Raw genomic sequence first — 20,348 nt, 5'->3', positions numbered from 1 at the left:
TTTTATATATTAGATGTAGAGAGAAGGACGATGTTTTTTCTCTGGCATTATTCGCCCTCTTAAAAGTTTATGTAGTCAATACAGCCTGCAGTAGGTTCTACATCAAGGTCTCCAAACGTTAAATTGGAAAGCGACGCAATTTAGCAAGTGCGGTGCGTTAAGGTCGCGTTACGTCACAGATAGTGACACCTATACGGGTCACGAGTCACGTGTGGCACAACCGGGACACGTGACAGAACCCGGACACGGTATTTTATGAGGTTGTTTTGAAAACATTTTACCAAAAACTAGACAGGCAATTGATAATAATGAAGTTAAATTAGCCCTCTGCTAGTTGAACTTCAGAGCCTCAAAATAAATATGGTTTACAGGTTTATGTATTAGAGAAAAACAAAGAAATGTTTTTAATTAAAATTCCATAACAATTGTTTTTATAACTAAAATGTTTTTTATAAAAATCTAGACAACCTTTTCTTTATTTTTTTCCTTGTTTCTAATTGATGGTCTGAACTATTTCGAACGACTTACGACACGAAAAGGGGACAAAAGTATTGAATTCTCAAAGTGTTAACACAGGTGTTGTCGATCACACGAGATATTTAGCCGAATACAGTACGATCTCTACTTGCGCTATAATTTTACCGGTATACAAAAACTGGATCAAATGGCGTTGGATGCTACTATATGCTACGGACGGATACACAGACAGACAAGTCAAACTTATCTGTTTTCGTCTGGTTAACGAGGAGTTTATTATTACCTAAGACTACCGGAGCCTAGCGCGATAGAGTTCGTTCTTTCATTTAGTAAAGACTTGATTTCTTGGATTATTTATTTACAATTTACTATTTTATTATATAAAAAATTCTCGTGTCACAATGTTAGGCCGCGTACTCCTCCGAAACGACTTTACTGATTTTAACCAAAATGCATATCCAGTGGATCTGAGAATCGGCTACTGGGTACTTATTATATTGATAAGAGCATTTGTTGAATAAATAAAAGTAAATTATTACAACTCGAGTCTGACGGCGACCATTGTTTGTGTGACGGGATAGCGATGGACGTTGCCATGGTGACACACTTATTTAGTCACTTCGATAAAATAATGCGGGCGAAATACTTTATATATGGCAAAGAAACGTTTGCCGGGACAGCTAGTTTGTCTATATATTAATACCCAGTTATATCTAGACACCAGGGTTTATTCAAAAACCTGGGCACTTGAGTGACCAATTTGGGACTTTTGTTATGGTGAGAGGTGATGTGACCCGGTGTGATCATACTGATGTATTTGTGAACTGTATTATGTATATGAATAAATTATGTACAATAAGAGTACAAGGAGCATATATTATAAATAATTAACATGTACTTTTAGCTGTATTGTATGTACAAATTTATGTTTCATAATTGAGGAAAACACACGATTTAATAAATTTCATAAAGGATTGTAATTGTATTAGCATAATAATTATATTAAAATAAGTTGGTTGTTTGTAATAACAATTATTTTATAACAAACAACAAAATTATTTTGTGTTATAAATTAAATACTCCTTAATAAAGACTCCGGTGTCATAAAAGAAAAGAAGTATGACTTGATGAAGGGTAGGCATTTCGACATTTAAGTTTCGTAGCTTCCTCAGTTATTGCTAATTTTTATCAATTTATGTCATCTTTCAGCTATTTTTAACACGGCAACAAACAGTTTTGGAGTTTAGCAAAACAAAAGCAACGAAATACAGGAAATACGGATTACGATAGGGAAGTTCCGCTTTAAATCAAGCGTGGGTGGACTGTCTGGACGGTTTGATACTATATTATTGTTATTTTTTATTACGTATTGTGATTTGTGGTCGAAAATAAAAGCTGTTTCTTATTACGTATATATACATAGATGCAGTTAATAAATGTTATTTAATACTTGATAATAAAAAAACTATGAAAGGTGCGCAAGAAAAAAAAAGTATTTACATTTTTTACATTAATATTTTACTCACATCATGAATCTAATGACTTAAAAATGTTTAATCACGTAAAAAGTTTAAGAGCATTTGACACCACCATATTGTCATTATCTAAGTAGGAAGCCGCCACTTAAGATTTTTTATCCTTTTCTACAATGATGGATGGTGGATGATAATTTTTAATAAGTATAATTTTTAGAAATTTAAAATAACATAAATGATGTTATTTTAAATTTCCAAAAAATATACTTATTAATTCATGTTATAAATTATAATCTAATCTAATAACAAGAATAAAATCAATGAAAATTATTAATTACTCGAAATTATCGATAACTTAATAATCGACATACTCAAGTGAAGGTATTCTGGGAAGGGAATTGTGTTGTATTTCTAATTAATACTCGGAAGTGGATGTTACAACTTCCTATTGTAAAGGAATAATAAATTATAATTTTCGAATCCAAAAATATCATTATTGATTAATGAATATTACTCGTATTTTCAGAAAAATACTGTAAAATATGGGCTCAATCTGATTTCGCAACAGTAAAGAGGAAATAATCATTGATCAATGAGAATTGCTTGTACGTGCATTGTAACACAGCAGGTTTTTAGACGAAAACAGGGGACAAACGAGTAAGCCAGGAAAGAACACTACCGTCGCCCATGGGCAATCGCAACATCAGAAGAGTTGCTGACCTTTTAAGAGGGAAGACGCTTTTACGGTTAAAGCAAAGTCACGAGCGGCCACCCGTGACCGTCACACATTTGCCCGAACTGTAGCTGCAGCTACAAAAATATTTGATAACCCGTCGCGGGCTATCTGTGGTTTTTATGCAAACAGCGTGCCGGATGCAGCTATCGCCGGCGTGCGTGTTGGCCGAGGTCAGGTTCAGCTGATAGCTGCACTGGAAAAAACACTACTTTTACTGTTGCGCTAGGTTAGCTCACTAGACGCGGAGAATAGATGCGTTGCTAGATGTTGCTAGTTACACGTTTAGCTGTAAGTTTGTACCTCGTCGCTCAGATAAGGGTATTAATGGCAGGAAAAGGAAACGAATGATAGCAGTTTCGAAGCAAATATTGTTCCAAAATCAGGCGATGACTGCATAATTACCTAAATCGTAGCATTAGATTTTGTTTGCTAAAATACGGCAATAAAAGAAAAAAATATTCGCGAGTGTCGTGACGTCATTCGCTGCACCGCGCGCCCCCGCGCCGCCGCCCGCGCCGCCGCGACAGCGCTGTTTGTGCTCGTTTTATCGAAACTACTTTTATTGTCGATTTGTCCTCAACCTGTATATTGGGACGCGGCGAAGGTGATCGCGCCGAGTTCATGCACCCCGCAGCCCGCTTACGTAAACACATGTAACGAGAAATGTCGCCGATATTATTGCATTAAATACGCGTAATTAACAAGGTCGACGCGTTCGCGAGCGGCCCGAAGCGATTCGACACATTTAACAGGCGGTAAACTAAAGTACAGTGAACGCGGAGCGAACAACGAATAACGAAATCTCAAAGTCAATACACTTTGAGAGGTGCATCCCTTTGAGCGCCGGTATTTTTCTCGCTGGATATACGAGGGGGTGTCCATATTTAATTTCATTACGGTACAAACTGCGAAAGCTCGGTGCGAAGGATGCGATCGTTTGAGTCCCGTCGTCGGCGAGCGCGGGGGGGCGCGCTAGACGGGGGGGGCCCGGGTGCGCTCGACCCCTCCCGGCGCCCCCCCGGCCGGCGGCGGGAGTGGGCGGGGGGTTGAGGTGCAACTGTTTGCGCGCAGCGTGGCGTGGTCAATGACACGGCGACATTGCATCAACGCGCGAAGGTCACGCGCCCCCCTCCCCCGCGTCCGCGCGTTGCACCCCCGCGCCCGCCTCGCCCGCACCCGCTCGCGAATTCCTACACTTCCTTGGGCGCCATCTTGGATCAATCACCAAGTTTTCTAAGTTTCAAGGAGTAATGATAAACTATTCTGTCGCAATGGAAGTATCAACTACAATTCTAAAATTTCGCATATAATTTGTTTTTATTTCGCATTAGTTTAAATTTTAATATCTCAATTCTTCGAAATTAGGTAATTACAAGTTTGTGATTTTTTTGTAAGTAACTGCCGTTTTGTCCTAAATAAATTCATGACATACGAGGAAAAACTTGTTGGAATATTAAACAGTCTCTAACTCTCCACACGAACAACTCTACATTTTAAAAGTACCAGTTTAAAACTTCAAAATGATCTAGAAGGAAAATGTAATTTTGCAGATACCCTAATTTTATTATCATCATTAATTGCCCACTGAAAATGAGCAAAATCGTGGCGTTAACGAATCTTAATTGTCTGCGAACACGGTTACTCGCGTGCTCGCTTCCGCTCCTCTCGCGGTTTCCTACGTCCATCCGCCGCGGCCCGCGGCCTACATAGCGCATTGTTCGCGCGAAACAATGATGCGAATCAAATCACCAACTAGTAATACAGTCATTATTTCAGTCAAATCAGCAACGAATTTGTTTCGATCAAATTAGCAACGAATAGAGTCAATTAGGTCAAATAAGAAACCGATTTACTTACTTTCGGTATTTTTGTTGCAGTTATTTTAGTGACTCTACATTATTTGTTGTGCAGAACAATGCAACAGGAAATACATTGAGAAAACAATAATTTTCCCCATCCCGCATTATTCATTTCTGAAACACAACATTTTAACTGTTTCATCAAAATACATATTTGACATTCTGGGATTAGTTTTTATCTTTCTGGTCAAAACCTAGAAGTCGCTGGATCCGTTTCCTGGCTGATTTAGTATAAACAGTATGTTAGATCGGATCGGGTCGGGTGGGTCAAGGCTGGTTTTCTAGCGGTTGCCTCACCGGCCCTGACTCCGCAAACAGGCCGGAACGATCGACAGCTCTCGTCAGATCGTGCGTTGTTGTTTGTGTGTTTGTTCGTTAGTTAATAGAAAGACATTTGTTTGGAAAAAGTCTCGAAGAAAGCTTCTACCGTTCTACTTTTAATTTCCCTACACTTCTCTAATTTTTACAATCTGAAAATAGGCCCTAGTCCACTGCACTAATTGGATTAGTTTCAATAAAGAGTTTTTTTTTGTTTTGAGGTATTAGACACAAAACAAAAAACATATTTTTATTGAAACTAATCCAATTCTTAAACTTTCGCGATGCATTATAATTAAACTTTTTAATCGGCACTTAACGCGACTTATTTAAACGTCGAGAAAAAGTATGTACTCGTAGTAGCATTACTACTTAAATAAGTCGCGTTAAGTTCCGATTAAAAAGTTTAATCCAATTCTGTTTCATGCCTAGTAAGTAATAATTCTGTTAGACAATAATTGCGACAAATTTCTTCCTTTTCAACTTAAAAACGAGTATCTCTTCCATTAGAGATGACGCTTTATTGGAGAAATGCCAACGGCCTAAAATGGCGATGTTTTTTTCCGGTCCTGACTCATAAAGCGTTGGATACTTGGATACTTGTACCTAACGACTTAATTTGTCATTCATATTAGGACAAATTCCTAAATTTCGAAATTACCAAGTTTTGTTTCACATTTGAAAAGTTACGCTTGTCTGTATAAATAATAAAAAAAACATGATTTAAAAATAGAAAACAAGAACTGTTAGTATAGAATGAATTTCACGATTGTAATACAAATACTAAAGTAGACACTATATTCCATAAGAAATATGAATAAATAAATGCAATAGATAAGCTGTAACATATCATATTATTCGTTTGAAAAACATTTTTACTCCGCCAAAAATAACATCCAATTAGTCATAATCAAAACATGGCGCCCGCATTTAAATTCAGAATGACAGAGATTACTTTAGAACGTCAAGATTACAGTCGTTCTAATTCCGCGTGCTATTTTCCCACGGAGATAGGTCACATTTACACATAAATAACGCCGATCTCCTGCGCATACTACAGTCGAACTCTATATTATATTTATTTTGAACGGCTTTACATCATATTTATTGATTGGTCGTTTTGTTTTGAGCTACCTTTATGACTTTTAAGCGTTAAAATAAAATTAACTCTACATCGCGAATCACAGCCAAGTCTTTTTTAATTTGCTTGTAACTGCCGGGACAAAAATAGAGTAGAATAAAATTTAGACAGAACATGACAAAGATAACTAGTAATATATTTTTATAGTTAACAGAGAGAGAATTCTTATGGGAAGAAAGTATAAGCTGCGTGCCAAAGTGCTTTTCCTGTACCATTTCTTCCCTATTTCTTTCTCAACGGCATGCACCTATTTAGTATTATGCACATTACAGTACTTATTTTATTATTGTTGTTATCGGGACTCGTATGTGTGTGTGTGTGTTTTGCAACTCGGCGTCGGTCGGAATGTGTTGGCAGTTGGCACTGACGCAGCGCTGCGGGCGCCGGGCGTGCGTGGCACTTGCGAAATACAACTATCACCACTCACCACGCTTCCCGAATATCACTTTCAACCGTGGAACGACCTATTAATGACGATCTCAGTCGAACCGAAAATTAAAAAAACTTACCTTTTTTAAATTAACCCTAAAATAAAACAAGAAAATTTCTACTTCCGTGCCACGTTTACTGTTTTAGCTTTAGCCTAAAACCCTAAAAACCTACTATGAAAGTCCCGAGTCGTCAAACATGAGTCGTAAAGGGTAAACCGCCTGCGAGCCATTACACTCAGGACCGGCGTTTAGTGTCTAGATATTTAGGTCACACATAAAACGCAGACTGCCTTAGGCCTACCGCTTATACACTATACAGTACTCTATATCTACAAACTCAAACGTTATTACCACAATGTAAATAATATACAGTATGCTTTCTTCATACTAGTCCTCGCGAATCTCACGCACACACTTGTGTTATTTCAGATGACATGAAATAGCTATTCAGTATGATGTCGTATTTTATTAATATCTGACAATGACATCGTGAAATTGCCGCCGTCATGCTGTAATATTTTGCGTCAAGTTGCATATAATGTAGTGTAATACAAACAAACAAACTAAACAATCTCTGTTACAATCTATATGGAGCGTAGACTTGTAGTACTGATCTATAACTCTATGTAGAGCACTAGATAGTCTATTTATGCGGTGTGTCCTAACACTGACCTCGTTATACTGTGCTCTACGCAGATATTCTAGTTTATTAATTACTACTAATAAACATATTTTACTGAATAATAATATGCAAAAGTTTGTGCTTTTGAATTTACTTGAAGCTAAACGTATTAAGACCATGTAAAGATAAATTACTTGGTTATTATCTGAATGCATACGCATAGTTAATCCTTAAATTTATTATTTGAGAGATAGGTGCAAAAATTTTGTCAATTACCAAGCACAGAAGATCATTTAGAAATGCGTAGGTATAAGACAATAACTTATTTTCTGGCTTATGCAGTGCGCTATGACGTCACGGGTGTAGTGAAGGAGTAAATCGCACAAGGGGAAGTGCTATTTGTGGTGCGGGTGCGGTGCGGGCGGCGGGCGCCCTTGTGTTATAACCGGAACCCAGCCACGCGAATGTGGGCCGGCTGGACGTCGTAAGACGGGGGAGAATTAGGTCTCCGTGATGAAGGAAATATCAGCGAAGAGAGTCCGGAAAATCGCCAGAATTATCGTCGGTTTAGACTTGCTTCGTCTGCGTAACATAAAATCCTGAGAGAACGATAAAAATAGTCGCGTGCGGTATGAGTGGCCTGTTCTTGTTCTGTGCTACACCTGTACAGTTATTAGGGATCATGAGGAGCAAACCATACCCATCAAAACTTAAGCAATTTTTGACGTGGGAGAGCCACGCTTCGGCACGAATGGGCCGGCTCGACCGGAGAAATACCACGGGCTCACAGAAAACGGGCTCGCCGTGTGAGTGAGTTTACCGGAGGCCCAATCCCCTACCCTTTTCCCTTTCCTACTCTCTCCTATTTCCTTCCCTACCATCCCCTATTCTCTTCCCTACCCTCTCCTATTAACCTATTCCCTCTTAAAAGGGCGGCAACGCACCAGCAGCTCTTCTGATGCTGCGAGTGTCCATGGGCGACGGAAGTTGCTTTCCATCAGGTGACCCGCTTACTCGATTGCCCCCTTATTTCATAAAAAAATTTAAATCGTAGGCCGTAGCCTATTAAAACAAACGAATCTTTTGTCACAGTCTTCTCATGAAGTAAAAGGTAGGTAATGATGATAAAGCAGATTCCGGTATGTTTCAATAGCTGTCGACACTCCACTCATTAGTATCGGCCAACCTTCAGCGTACTCCAGCGGGTTTCATCACATCTGCGCCGTGTTTCGGAAGGAAAAGGTTGCGAAACGGCGCATCAGGTGACGCACGGCTGAATCAGGGCCCGGTGCGGTTACTGACGTATATATTCTCTAGTCACGTACGCAAATCACCTAATTATTTCAGCTTCGAATCGAGATCGTCCTGAACTCAGATATTTTGCGCTCCAATTCGAGATTGCATCTGAATTCCGGGCCGGGGAATGGGGGCATGCGCTGAATAAGTGCTGAAAGTGCCCGAAGCCGCCGAAACCGAAACCGAATTGTTCCGGCAGTCCTTTCGCTTTCGAGCCAAGGTCGCGGGCCGTTCAACTCGGATGCGACGTTGCGACACCGAAATATGTAATGGAGGAGGCGTTTGGCAGCGGCCGCGCCGCAAGTGGGTCAGTTGCGCAAGCGCCGCGCCGGCAGATGGCGCTTCCTCGTGCGCTCCTGGTACATGTGACCCTGGTAGACGGGAGGACTGAGGAGGTGCGACAACAGATATATCTGCATGCATAAGTGCTGACATTGATACATACAGGGAGTACAGGCGTCGGATACCTACTCGATCATGCTATGGAATCAAACATATTTGCGTACTACTGGATGCTGTACAGGTTATTGTTTACTGCATCCAATTTCGGAGATCAGTCCGGTATCTACTACTGTATCAATGCAAATCAGCACTAAGGCTTATATTATAAACATAAAGCATCTTAGTAGTTAGTTGTCTTCTTTGTATAGTGAATAATTTTCATTGACGGTAGCCTTAAACCTCTCATATTTCGGCGCGTCTTGAGAAATACTGCTAGAGTAACTCCTAGGTGCCCGACTGGTACATACTGCCCTGGTGCTCGACCTCTGTGTAACTGTCTCTACGTGACGATCCTACTGATAAGTGAGCGCCTTGAGCGTTAGAGGCATGTCGGACACCAACTTCTTTGTTTTACAATGTCTCATGCCCCGAGATAAACTTTATAGTACTTAGGTACTTGCTACGGTAATAGAGTCCAAAAAGTGGTATATCTTAGAATTATTTAATACCAATCTGTAATTTAAAATTAAAGTCGCGAATTATATATATTGAACAGTTGATTGCTAGGCTTGACATTTCCTCAACCTGTACGAAGTAGGATATTCTGTAATTCGTGTATAAATTTATAATCGCTATAAAAACCTATACAATATACTAAACATTCATTATGAGAAACCAATTTTGGACCAATGGAATATTTACACCAATGTTATTTTTCTGTGGATTTTTTTTATCTATGGCAAAGTACGCCCTCGTGTTTATGCATTAGAAAATATACAGTGTGTAACAAAAATAAGTGATAATATTTTAGGGTGTGTACGTATTCCTTGTAGAGAGTTCACTGTGAAAGTAGCAGCTCTGAGAGACGAAATTTTTTTTTCACTTTTGTATGGGGAAACTCGTGACGCTCGGGCCCTTGCCCATACAAAAGTGAAAAAATTTTTTCGTCTTTCAGAGCTGCAACTTTCACAGTTAACTCTCTACAAGGAACACGTACACACCCTAAAGTATTATCACTTATTTTTGTTACACCCTGTATATTAACAATAATCTTCCGAATACTAAAACGTAGATCAGCATTCAGCGTGGTCAACAGACCGAAAACTATTTTCCTGTGAATTTCCTACAGCGTTTTCCTTGAGATAGGACTGCAGTTATATCTTGTAAAGGATATAGGATGTATTCGATGTAATTATACATAATGCATAAACAAAATTAATGTGCTATTTTTATTGCACTGTACCTAAGCAACTTGCAATTTAAATTGCTTTGAAAAAAGAACATGGCGGACCGCAGAAATTGTGACAGCCAATTATGTCCGTTTAACTTATTTTTATTCTGATCCCTATGTAGTCGGCATAGAGGTTGTTGGAAGACTGGAAGGCCTGTAGTTATGATGTAAGTGTGTGTTTGCGAATGTCAATAATAACGTTCCGGTCCCAAGTAGTCGCGCGGCGAAAATAGTAGCCAACTATTAATATGAGCGCTGCACTGCCCTTGAAACGGGCCGATCACCCGCGCGCACGCACACCACCGCACGCATTAGACGCACACCACACGCGCGCGCGCTGCAGCGTTGCATTGTAATTTCAGTTTCGTTGTGTACATGGCGCGCGACTTCAGATGTACATATCTCAGGAATATTTCGCTGGCTTATAAAGTATTCTAGATCCTTCTCGAAGATGTAATTTATGTCTGTATCAAGTTTTATCTAAATCCGTCAAGGGTTGCATAACATACATAATATCTGTAAGGATAAAGCAATCAATTTAAAGAGCACGGTTGTCGGTTGATGTGTGTGCGAGTGGTTGCTGATGTGTGCGTCAACCTGCCGTGACAGAATCGGGTCACCGTGATAAATAGGAAAACAACCAGCGAGATATCACGCAACCTGTGTCTAATCACTGGCCATTAGACGTATGAGTTTTGTATGAAATACACGTTAAATGGGTGCTTGCGACAGATGTTAACAGTACTTACACGATATTTTGAACACAAAAATACTCGGTTCCCAAAAACTTTTCAGCGCTTTCAGCAACTTTTTAAGGATTTTTAAGAGCTTTCAACTTAGAGTCTTATTAGAATCTTATTAACTGATTGTTTTTACCTTTTACAGCCTTTACTAGCACAAGCTACATACCTGCCTACACCAATAAAAGAGAACATAGACTATATATTTTTACAACTTTCGTAACTCTACATATGTACATATTACACCGAACATCTAGTAGTATATATATTTATATATATCTAGTGTATCCAGTTTTTTTCCTCAACCAAGGCTCTCAAGTGAAGGATCTAATTGCACTAGCAGTGGTTGTTTTGGAGACGAGCCGGTTGCGCAACCAGCGCCGTCCACAATCCCCGCGTTTCACATCTCTGGTTGCCCAACACTCAAGGTTCCGCCGATTACGCCCGTACTGTTCTCTCATATTTTTATTTACGTGTATGTATGGTGTATGGTTGTGGTGACAAAAGCCTGATTTTTTTTTAATTTTTCGGATAGGACAGTAATTTTTATATTGTAGATGAAAGGAACTTAAAAGTATAGATATTTATAATTATTCATATGTACATATTATTTATAATTATGTAGAGTTTACGATGCTTTGAAAGCTCGGTTTTAAAGCTCTGATAAAATAAGTAGGTAGATTCCTATAAGATTGACTTTAAAATAAAATAAATAAAGAAGGTAAGATACAGGTACCGAGATTCCTATAAGACTTGCATTTGGTCGGATGTAGATCTACATTTTTACAAAGGTACTTAGATATTTAAAAAAATGTGAGTGTTGTCTAATCTGTCAGTTTATTATTATTATATACTATTAAATAACTACATTAAAAACGTAACCCTCCTCGCACAGTCAGGCAAAAAATACCAAACACACGAAAGCTCGGTACCGGTTGACCAACTCAGGAAGGTCGCGTTTCGCTATACTGTACTGTACAATGGTGTGGCGCAACCGTTTGCAACACCCAAAATCGTGCGGTTACTACACGTGTGTAGTATGTATATTATGTAGTATGTGTATGTAGTAGTACAGTATTAATACAGTAGAGTGACTAAGTTGTGTAATGTTAATTAAGGTCTGTTAAGGTACAAGTTTTATGCGCGTGCGACGTGATATTTTGTAGTTTTGCTGTTTCAAGATGTCTGAAACCATGGTTATGTGTGTGTATACAGTAGTTTAACTTTATATATACAGTAGTTAAACTTTATACTAGGCCATTCAGATGGCCTAGTATAAAGTTAAACTACTGTATATCCCTTATATTATGTTAGTACTGTATGCTGGGTGTGTGCGCACTCAATTTGGTAACTTTATGAGGTATAAATTCAAATTAACTTATTCATTGGACAGATTGTTAATCTTGAGTCGTGTCCAGTGATTGAAATACAATTAATCAAACGTTATCTCTTAGAGTTGTTAATAGATACATATTATCTATGATGAAATATAATAAAATAGTGGCTAAAAAGAATTAGGTTGGGTTTAGTTGGGCTCGAAAGAGGGTGGTTACTTGGCTGGACAACTTAGTTTTGGCTAAATATTTAAAGAATCATATGCGGCTATGAATTGTATAAAATAAATGTTATATAAGTAATAAATAACAATTATTTTATTACAATATGTATGTGATCGGATAGTAAAGTAATTAGTCTCGATTTCATAATAATATGATGTTATTGTCACGTTTTACATGCACTTGTAGTCTTGTACATATTTGGTGTGGGATGTGGGGAAACTTTACGGGTTTTATGGGAAAAATGACTGTCAAAACTAGGATTTATCGATTATTGTCAAAACGCATAATTAAGGGTCTTTCGCTGGTTCGCACCACAGAATTTCGAACCGCGGTTCGAAACAGCGAAGAACCGCTTTTGAAATATTTTGTATTCCCGATAGATTTGTATCCCACGGTGATTGGAGTGGTGTGAAACCACTTATTAATTATTTTTCGCTATGGGTGGATTCGGACCACGAATTTAAGCCAATAATTATTATTGTAACAAACTTTTTTTAGTCTCATTTATTTATTTGTACAGACGTATAGAAAAGTTGTTTCAAAAAGGAATAAAAACACATTTTTAATAAAGAAATTACATTTCTTTCAAAATCATAAAAAATGGGAAACTTAAATAATAATATAATAATAATAAGGTTTTAATTGCATAAAATCAAAGTCGTAAATTTTAAATAAGTATTCAAAAAGAAAATAATCTTTATAAAAATAATTAAAACTATATAATTGTATACAATCACAGTAAAAAATTAAACAAATCAACACACACATGCTTAATGTTACTATTCACACATTTAATCACATATTTAATGTTATTAAAAAAAATTAAAATTACATAACTGTATAAAATCTTAGTCAAAAAATTAAAATAATCAATAATAATAAAAAAAAAACAAAGAAGTACAACAATAAAAATAATTTTAAACCCTTAATTTTTCCAGACAGTGACCGATTGTTATTTCACCCGCTAATAACTTTTTTATGATGTTACCTATTCTTTTAAGTCGGGCATTTTTTGCGCCCATCTCGCATATTTTTATAGTCTAAGATCCGGCCATAGAACGACCCTCACCCATCGTATTACGGGATGAAAATGATTTTTTTATAAAATTAAATATGTTAAAAAATTTATTTACAGGAGGTTGTCTGAAAAATTTGGTGCAAAGTGTAATTAATTAATAATTAAAAAATGTTTTTTTTTCAAACATTACACTCATTCCCTTACGCAAAAAACTGTATACTAATCGAAAGTATGTAGCTCATAGAATATGCAAACGCTGGGTTGACTTTTTTTTCCGGTGCAATTATCAGGTAGGCAGGTATATACAGGTAAATCGATACTAGTAATTTGCAACGATCCAGTTACGCGATAAACCTTATATCAAAATAAAGATAATTTTATTATGAATATAATGACATAAGGTTTGATTTCTTAATTATGTTGAGCTTAACTGTACTTAAAGGAATATGTAATAATAGAACTATCTACACTGCGGTTCGAATCCACTTATTCAAAAACAGGTCTTCTCTGTTTCGAATCGCGGTATGAATTGGGTAATTAAAAAACAATCCTTCGCTGTTTCGAACCGCGGTTCGAAAAACTGTGGTGTGAACCAGCGACAGACCCATAATTAAGTAAACGAGTTCTTCGTTATCTTCCATAGCTTATTCTTATCGGAACTTTAGAAGCATCTTACAAGTGACGCTTATTCGAACGTGATAACATGCAAAAATGTTGTCTTTGTCGCTCAGTATAAGTAATTGTATCTATTTACTTCGCTTGTTATGAAACAGCTGTCTTAAATAAACTTAAAACTTCATTTTTTTCTGCAGCACGCATTTATCTTTATAGATAAAGGATGAAGGATGGCAGCGAGTTATCTCTCAATCTTATCGTTTCCGTTGTAATTGCCTACTGCATGCCAGTCATTACTTGAGTAAGAATCATTTTATGACAAGTTCCTGTCTAAATAATCAATTCAGTACTGTTAAATCGTTAAATACAGCGAGATATCTCTTTTCTTGATAAATACCAAGCATCATCCAAGTCGTTTTAGCGTCTTTTTTTATGAAATATGGGGGCAAACGAACAAACGGGTCACCTGATGGAAAGCAACTACCGTCGCCCATGGACACTCGCAACATCAGAAGAGCTGCAGGTGCCTTGCCGGCCTTTTAAGAGGGAATACTCTCTCTTCTTGAAGGCAGTTGAAGGTTTGCAGGTCGTATAGGTCCGGAAATACTGCTGGTGACAGAGTTTTATAGTCTAGGAATTAAATGTAACAAACAGTGACACATTTGCGTACAGAGTATTAGTATGTAATAAAGCTGTTTTGTCGAAGTTCGGCTCGTTTTTGCCGCGATATTAATAAAAAATGCAAACGGTGTACTGATTTTTAAGTCTACAGGAAGCTTAGTCATGAATAGCTCTTTGTTCTAAATGTAAATGGCATGAGTAACAGGTACTATTTGATATTTTAGAGTTTTAGATTATTGTGATGCACAATCGAAAGTGTTCGCGGACGCGCGGCGCATACGCATACAGGAGCACTGACCTTGTACAATGTCAAATAGCTGAGGACAGTCGCAACCCGCCCGCACCACTCGCGGCGCAACCCGTTTCAAATACTTATCAGCTTTTGCCTGGGAGCGGTATATTTCGCTATATTCGATGACTATTTACTTTTTAATAACTCTCCAGAGGAAGTTATTGTTATGAGTAAAGCCTTATATTGATGTTTTTATGTAAGAACTAAGGCGGCAGCAGGGTTGTAACTTGTAACTTGTTTATGAATTTTGTTCCAAATACATAATATAATATCAACGATATAACATGCAATTTCTGATAACAGTCACGCCATGCTATGGACTAAGAATTCTACCCTTACGTAGAACAATACTAAAATGGTCCCCATAGAAGATATCATTCAAAATTGAAAAACACATTGAAATTCATGGCATAGAGTATAGACACAGTAAATAAACCAAAAGCTCTATTTTTTAGCTCAGCGAAACAAAACTCTACTTTTAATGAAACATGGTGATAGAGATCTCGTGAATGTTTTTTGCAATTTTATATTTATTGGCCTCTAGCTCCTAAGGTATAAAACTGCAGGCTCAGGAAGGATGTTTGTGCATTTTGTGATTATAATCTTCATAGTCGTCCTTTAATATCGATAATAAACACTGCACAAGCGATGTATAAAGTTGGTACATTATGTTAATTTTATTTATTGTGAATGTTTTCCTGTCTATCTTTCATGTACATTATAATTATTGCAAAAGTATATTTGCCTGTTAAATCTTCACGCCTAACCTAAACCGCTAAAGCGGTGGGGATGAAATTTGGTTCCGGCACAGGAAAAATGTACGGTTTCCCGTAAACGTTTTTCGGTTGAACGACGTTTAATATTTTAATGAATGCTATTTAATTTATAAGTTATGAAATAAAAAAAACAAAAAATAATGAAAATATAGGTATTTCCTGAAAGGTATTTTGTACTGAGTGGTTGAAAATATTAGTTTCTGCGAATTGGGACGCTGCCAGCCGCCCCCGGAAGCGCGGCGGCCAGAATAGCGAGAAAGTACGCGCGCTATATATACCACACAGTACACACCGACAACAACACGGGAATTCTGTAATACTCAATACTAATTGTTCAACAAAATAATAACAACAGAAGAGAGGAGTAATGGCAGCTCTATAGTATGCTGTTTCTACAGTAGTCAAAAGAATTTTTTAATATATTTTAGGGCTCCCACACAAAACTGCGAATTGGCATCGCATCGCAAAAATCTGTAGCAAAACTCATACTAAAATGACATTACGAGGCGATACGATGCGAATTCGCAGTTTTGTGTGGGAGCTCCTATAGAGACCAGCCGCGCTCAGAGACATTTAATAATTATTCAACTTTAATCTAATGACGAGTTCAACAGAAAATGTATTTATGTCAAAATATTCGTTAAATTAAAGTAAAATATCAACTTCCTGTGACTGCGGCCGTTAGCTGTTATTGCTGTAATGTTTTAAATTGTAGAGTCAATAACTATAAAAGTAGTAACTATATTTTTAGTGGATCTTTTTCCAGCCCCACTTACTTACGAGGGCTGCTATTTATGTATCCGGAACTGGCCACTTACAAGAACAATATTTAAAAAGTAATTACAACATTTGAAAATAGAACTCTTTGGTTGAAGAATACATTTTGTTTCATGTGACTGTCAATTATTTTTCCATTGTGGCGTCATTTTGAAAATTGCGTGTCTTCATTTGCCATGGATTTAACGCGTGAACATTTTCGTGCAATGATTTACTACGATTTTCGGCGTGGGCTAAATCAACAACAGTGCTTTATTCAACTCACCGCAACTTTTGGAGATGAAGCACCATCAAAAACCACTGTTTATCACTGGTACAGTGAGTTTAATCGTGGGCGGTCTATGCTCACGGATGAAAATAAAGAAGGTCGCCCAAAAACAGCTGTTGTCCCACAAAATATAGATGCTGTGCGGGAACTAATAATGCGTGATCGTCATGTTACATATCGCGAGATAGAGGCGTCCTTAGGCATAAGTATGACGAGCATACATAAGATATTACACGAACATTTGGCTGTAAAAAAAATATGTTCGCGTTGGATTCCGCACAACTTGACAATCGATCAAAAACGGGCTCGTGTCGATTAGTGCAAAAAAATGATAAAAAAATACAACCGTGGTACGTCAAAAGCCGTTTATAATATCTACACAGGTGATGAATCTTGGATCTATGCATATGACCCCGAAACTAAACAACAGTCAACGGTGTGGGTGTTCCAAGATGAGCCGAAACCAACAAAAGTTACTCGTGCAAAAAGTACTTTGAAGCAAATGGTCGCCTGTTTTTTTGGAATTAATGGACATGTGGCTACAGTGCCATTAGAGAATCGTAAAACGGTTAATTCTGAATGGTATACGACCATTTGTTTACCAGTAGTGCTAGCACGGCGACCAGCGGAAATGCGAAAGTATGGACAAACTGTGGAAATAAACCTAAGGTGCCGTTCCGATCTTTTTTCGTTCCGAAAAATTCAATTAAAATGCCACTTTATGACAGACTATAGTCACAAACTGTGGAGATAAATTTAAGGTGCCGTTCCGATCTTTTTTAGTTCCGAATAATTCAATTAAAAAGCCACTTTATAACAGACTATAGTTCTAAAAATTCAAATAATATCCTACATTATGACATATACTATAGTGTGTCAAAAAGTGGCATTTTAATTGAATTTTTCGGAACGAAAAAAGATCGGAACGGCACCTTAGGTTTATTTCCACAGTTTGTCCATACTTTCGCATTTCCGCTGGTCGCCGTGCTACCGCTACAGAAGTCTTTGAAGAAATAAGAAAGGACAACCGACAACGCAGAATCATATTACATCACGACAATGCTAGCTGTCACACCTCAGCTGAAACAACTCAGTTTTTGGAGGGTCAAAAGATCGAATTGACTGGTCATCCGCCGTACAGCCCTGATTTGGCACCTAACGATATCTTTTTATTTCCATACGCGAATAACAAATTACGTGGTCAACGTTTTTCGAGCCGCGAAGAGGCTGTTGATGCGTTCAAAATGCACGTTTTGGAGATACCTCAATCAGAATGGAAAAAGTGCTATGAAAATTGGTTCCAGCGTATGTCGATCATCGCGGCGAATATTTTGAAAAGCAATAAAACCATATTAAATGATAAATGTTTGTTTCTTTTTTTAATTCCGGATACATAAATAGCAGCCCTCGTATTACACTATACATATAACAATGATGTAATGAAATAATTTAAATATTTTATTTTATTTAACCTGTGACACCAGCTGTTCAGCGCACACGTCTTTTATTACACTCATTTTAATAAATTGATTGATTCAATAATACGCCCTTTATTTTAAAGGTAGATAGAACAATTTCTCAACTCTGTCTCTAAATTTATAGTTTTATTGATATTAATATCCATAATAAGAAATTAATAGAGAAATGTGTCTGTCAGTTACCTCTTCAAGCGCATACCTCTGAACCAATTTAGTTGGATATGGAGACACGTTGAGTAAAATTATTTTGCAGAAAAGCCTAAGAGAGTTAATTTATTATAATTAATTATGTATTACGTAACGCATCCTCAATAGTAACAACCGTTTACCACATAACAAGCCAACAACAGTTGTTTTTGGGAACAATGGAAGGTGTTGTTTCCCGAAATTGTTGTTAAGGTGACCTTCCGGGTGGGGCGTTCACCGCCTGCGCCCGCGCACCGCCGCCGGTCACCTTCCACACACACACACATACACACATGTGTGCAAAGTGCACACACACAGCACAAAGTAAATAGATACAGAATGTAAGAACATTTTCAACAAGGTTACTTAATAATATAAATATTTTCGTACTGTCGTACAATATCTTTTGCCCATACATAGGTCATGGTAGTAATAATCGAATATATGAGCATTAAGGATTTTAAAACATGTGGCTAAACTATCACGGGGCTAAGTAACAAATTGTTAATGTATAATTTGGCATCTCCTTTATTATATTGTTTTCTGTAAAATGTTTTACATTTATGGAAATATCGTGTCGATCAGCTCAGCGGTGTCTTGTTCGAAAAGTGCAAAGTTTGTCCTCTGCGTATATTTATTCTGTGCACGCACACATGCGCGGTATTGTTTTTGTTATTTTCGATATGTGACCGCTGTTAACATTGATGATACTTTCATTATTTATATAACGCTATATTACTGGTATTTTATATATATTTTACGGGCACTTTTTATCGAGACTAGCTCTATTACCTAATCTGTAATTATGACAGGGACAATAATAAAGATAACGTATTACAGTTGGCTGCTGTATTATTAGCAAAAACAAGTTATGAAAATTATGCACTACCTAAGATCTTAATAATATTTTTGAGAAATATAATGATATGCTCTACATTCGCAATTTTTCATTATCACTTTAGAGTCTCTACAATATAATACAATAATGGCTTTACACTAGTGCCGAAAAAACACTGAAAAAATTAACGCAAGAACGGTCACAAATCTACTATACAAAAAAAGTTTTTATACACGGCGCTAGTGTTAAGCCGGCGTTACACATTCCAACATACCTGGAGGTCGCGGATGCGTGACGTGCTGTAGCGAGGTGAGCTGGTGCTGCTGGTAGAAGGGCAGGAAGGGCGCGTAGGGTGCGGGCGGCGGCTGCAGGCGTGCCTTCAGCTCCTCCGCCGACCCCGCGCCCGACGACGACGACTCCACGTCCGACACGCCGCTGTCCGCCGGCGACGGTGGTAGCGACCCTGCAAGAAGGATACGGTTAGGATGGTTTGACACTCGCCGACTTGTAGAAAGAAAACATATTACAAGAAAATGCAATTGTATATTGTGTTGCTGATTGTACTGTAGGTTCTCGGTGGAAATTAATGTTTAGAACTAATAAAACACAATTATATAGTGCAAGAAGTAGTTTATAATATTACACTTAGGACTAGGAATATTGTTATCTTTGATTTAAGTACAGAATTGAAAAACGTGAATTGCATATTCGGTAGAGATTTACTTTGGTTATTAAATTCGTTACTCATTTCGATAGGACAGTTTCCTAAATATTTTTCTTTTTAATGGATTTTTAATGAAAACAATGACGAATGCGGTTGCAGATGTTCACTGCTATAAATAAAATACCAAGAAAATTCTCCGCAAGCCATTATGTTTTAATCTTTTATACTTTATGATGTAATATTTATATGCAGTTGTTTTTCTAAGCGAAACAATACCTAACCTACTTAATTAATTATAATGTTATAATTAGGTTTAACTCATAGAAAAAGGAAAATACTAACATCGTTGTGGTTTTGTTTTTATTATAATATATGATTACTTATATATTTTCAATTGATTTTAACAAAATAGGCGAAATAAATTAAAATATTCCCTTAGCCATCTTTGAGAGTAGTTAAAACTGTTTTATGTAAATGACCTTTCGGTCC

At 37.3% G+C, this 20,348-nt stretch overlaps 1 protein-coding gene across 3 annotated transcripts in view; it reads right to left on the bottom strand.

The window, feature by feature from the left end:
- LOC121729830 (ecdysone-induced protein 74EF) overlaps positions 1–20,348 on the bottom strand; it is a 196,616-nt gene that overhangs the window by 11,933 nt on the left and 164,335 nt on the right. For all 3 annotated transcript variants that reach the window (XM_042118465.1, XM_042118466.1, XM_042118467.1), the window contains one exon: positions 19,470–19,658. In XM_042118465.1, coding sequence (XP_041974399.1) covers positions 19,470–19,658 — 189 coding nt within the window. The remainder of the gene's footprint in view (positions 1–19,469; positions 19,659–20,348) is intronic.

This window comes from Aricia agestis, chromosome 8 (genome assembly GCF_905147365.1).
Source record: "Aricia agestis chromosome 8, ilAriAges1.1, whole genome shotgun sequence".
In the NCBI taxonomy this organism is placed as follows: domain Eukaryota; kingdom Metazoa; phylum Arthropoda; class Insecta; order Lepidoptera; family Lycaenidae; genus Aricia; species Aricia agestis.
This window is presented reverse-complemented; position numbering and strand designations above follow the sequence as displayed.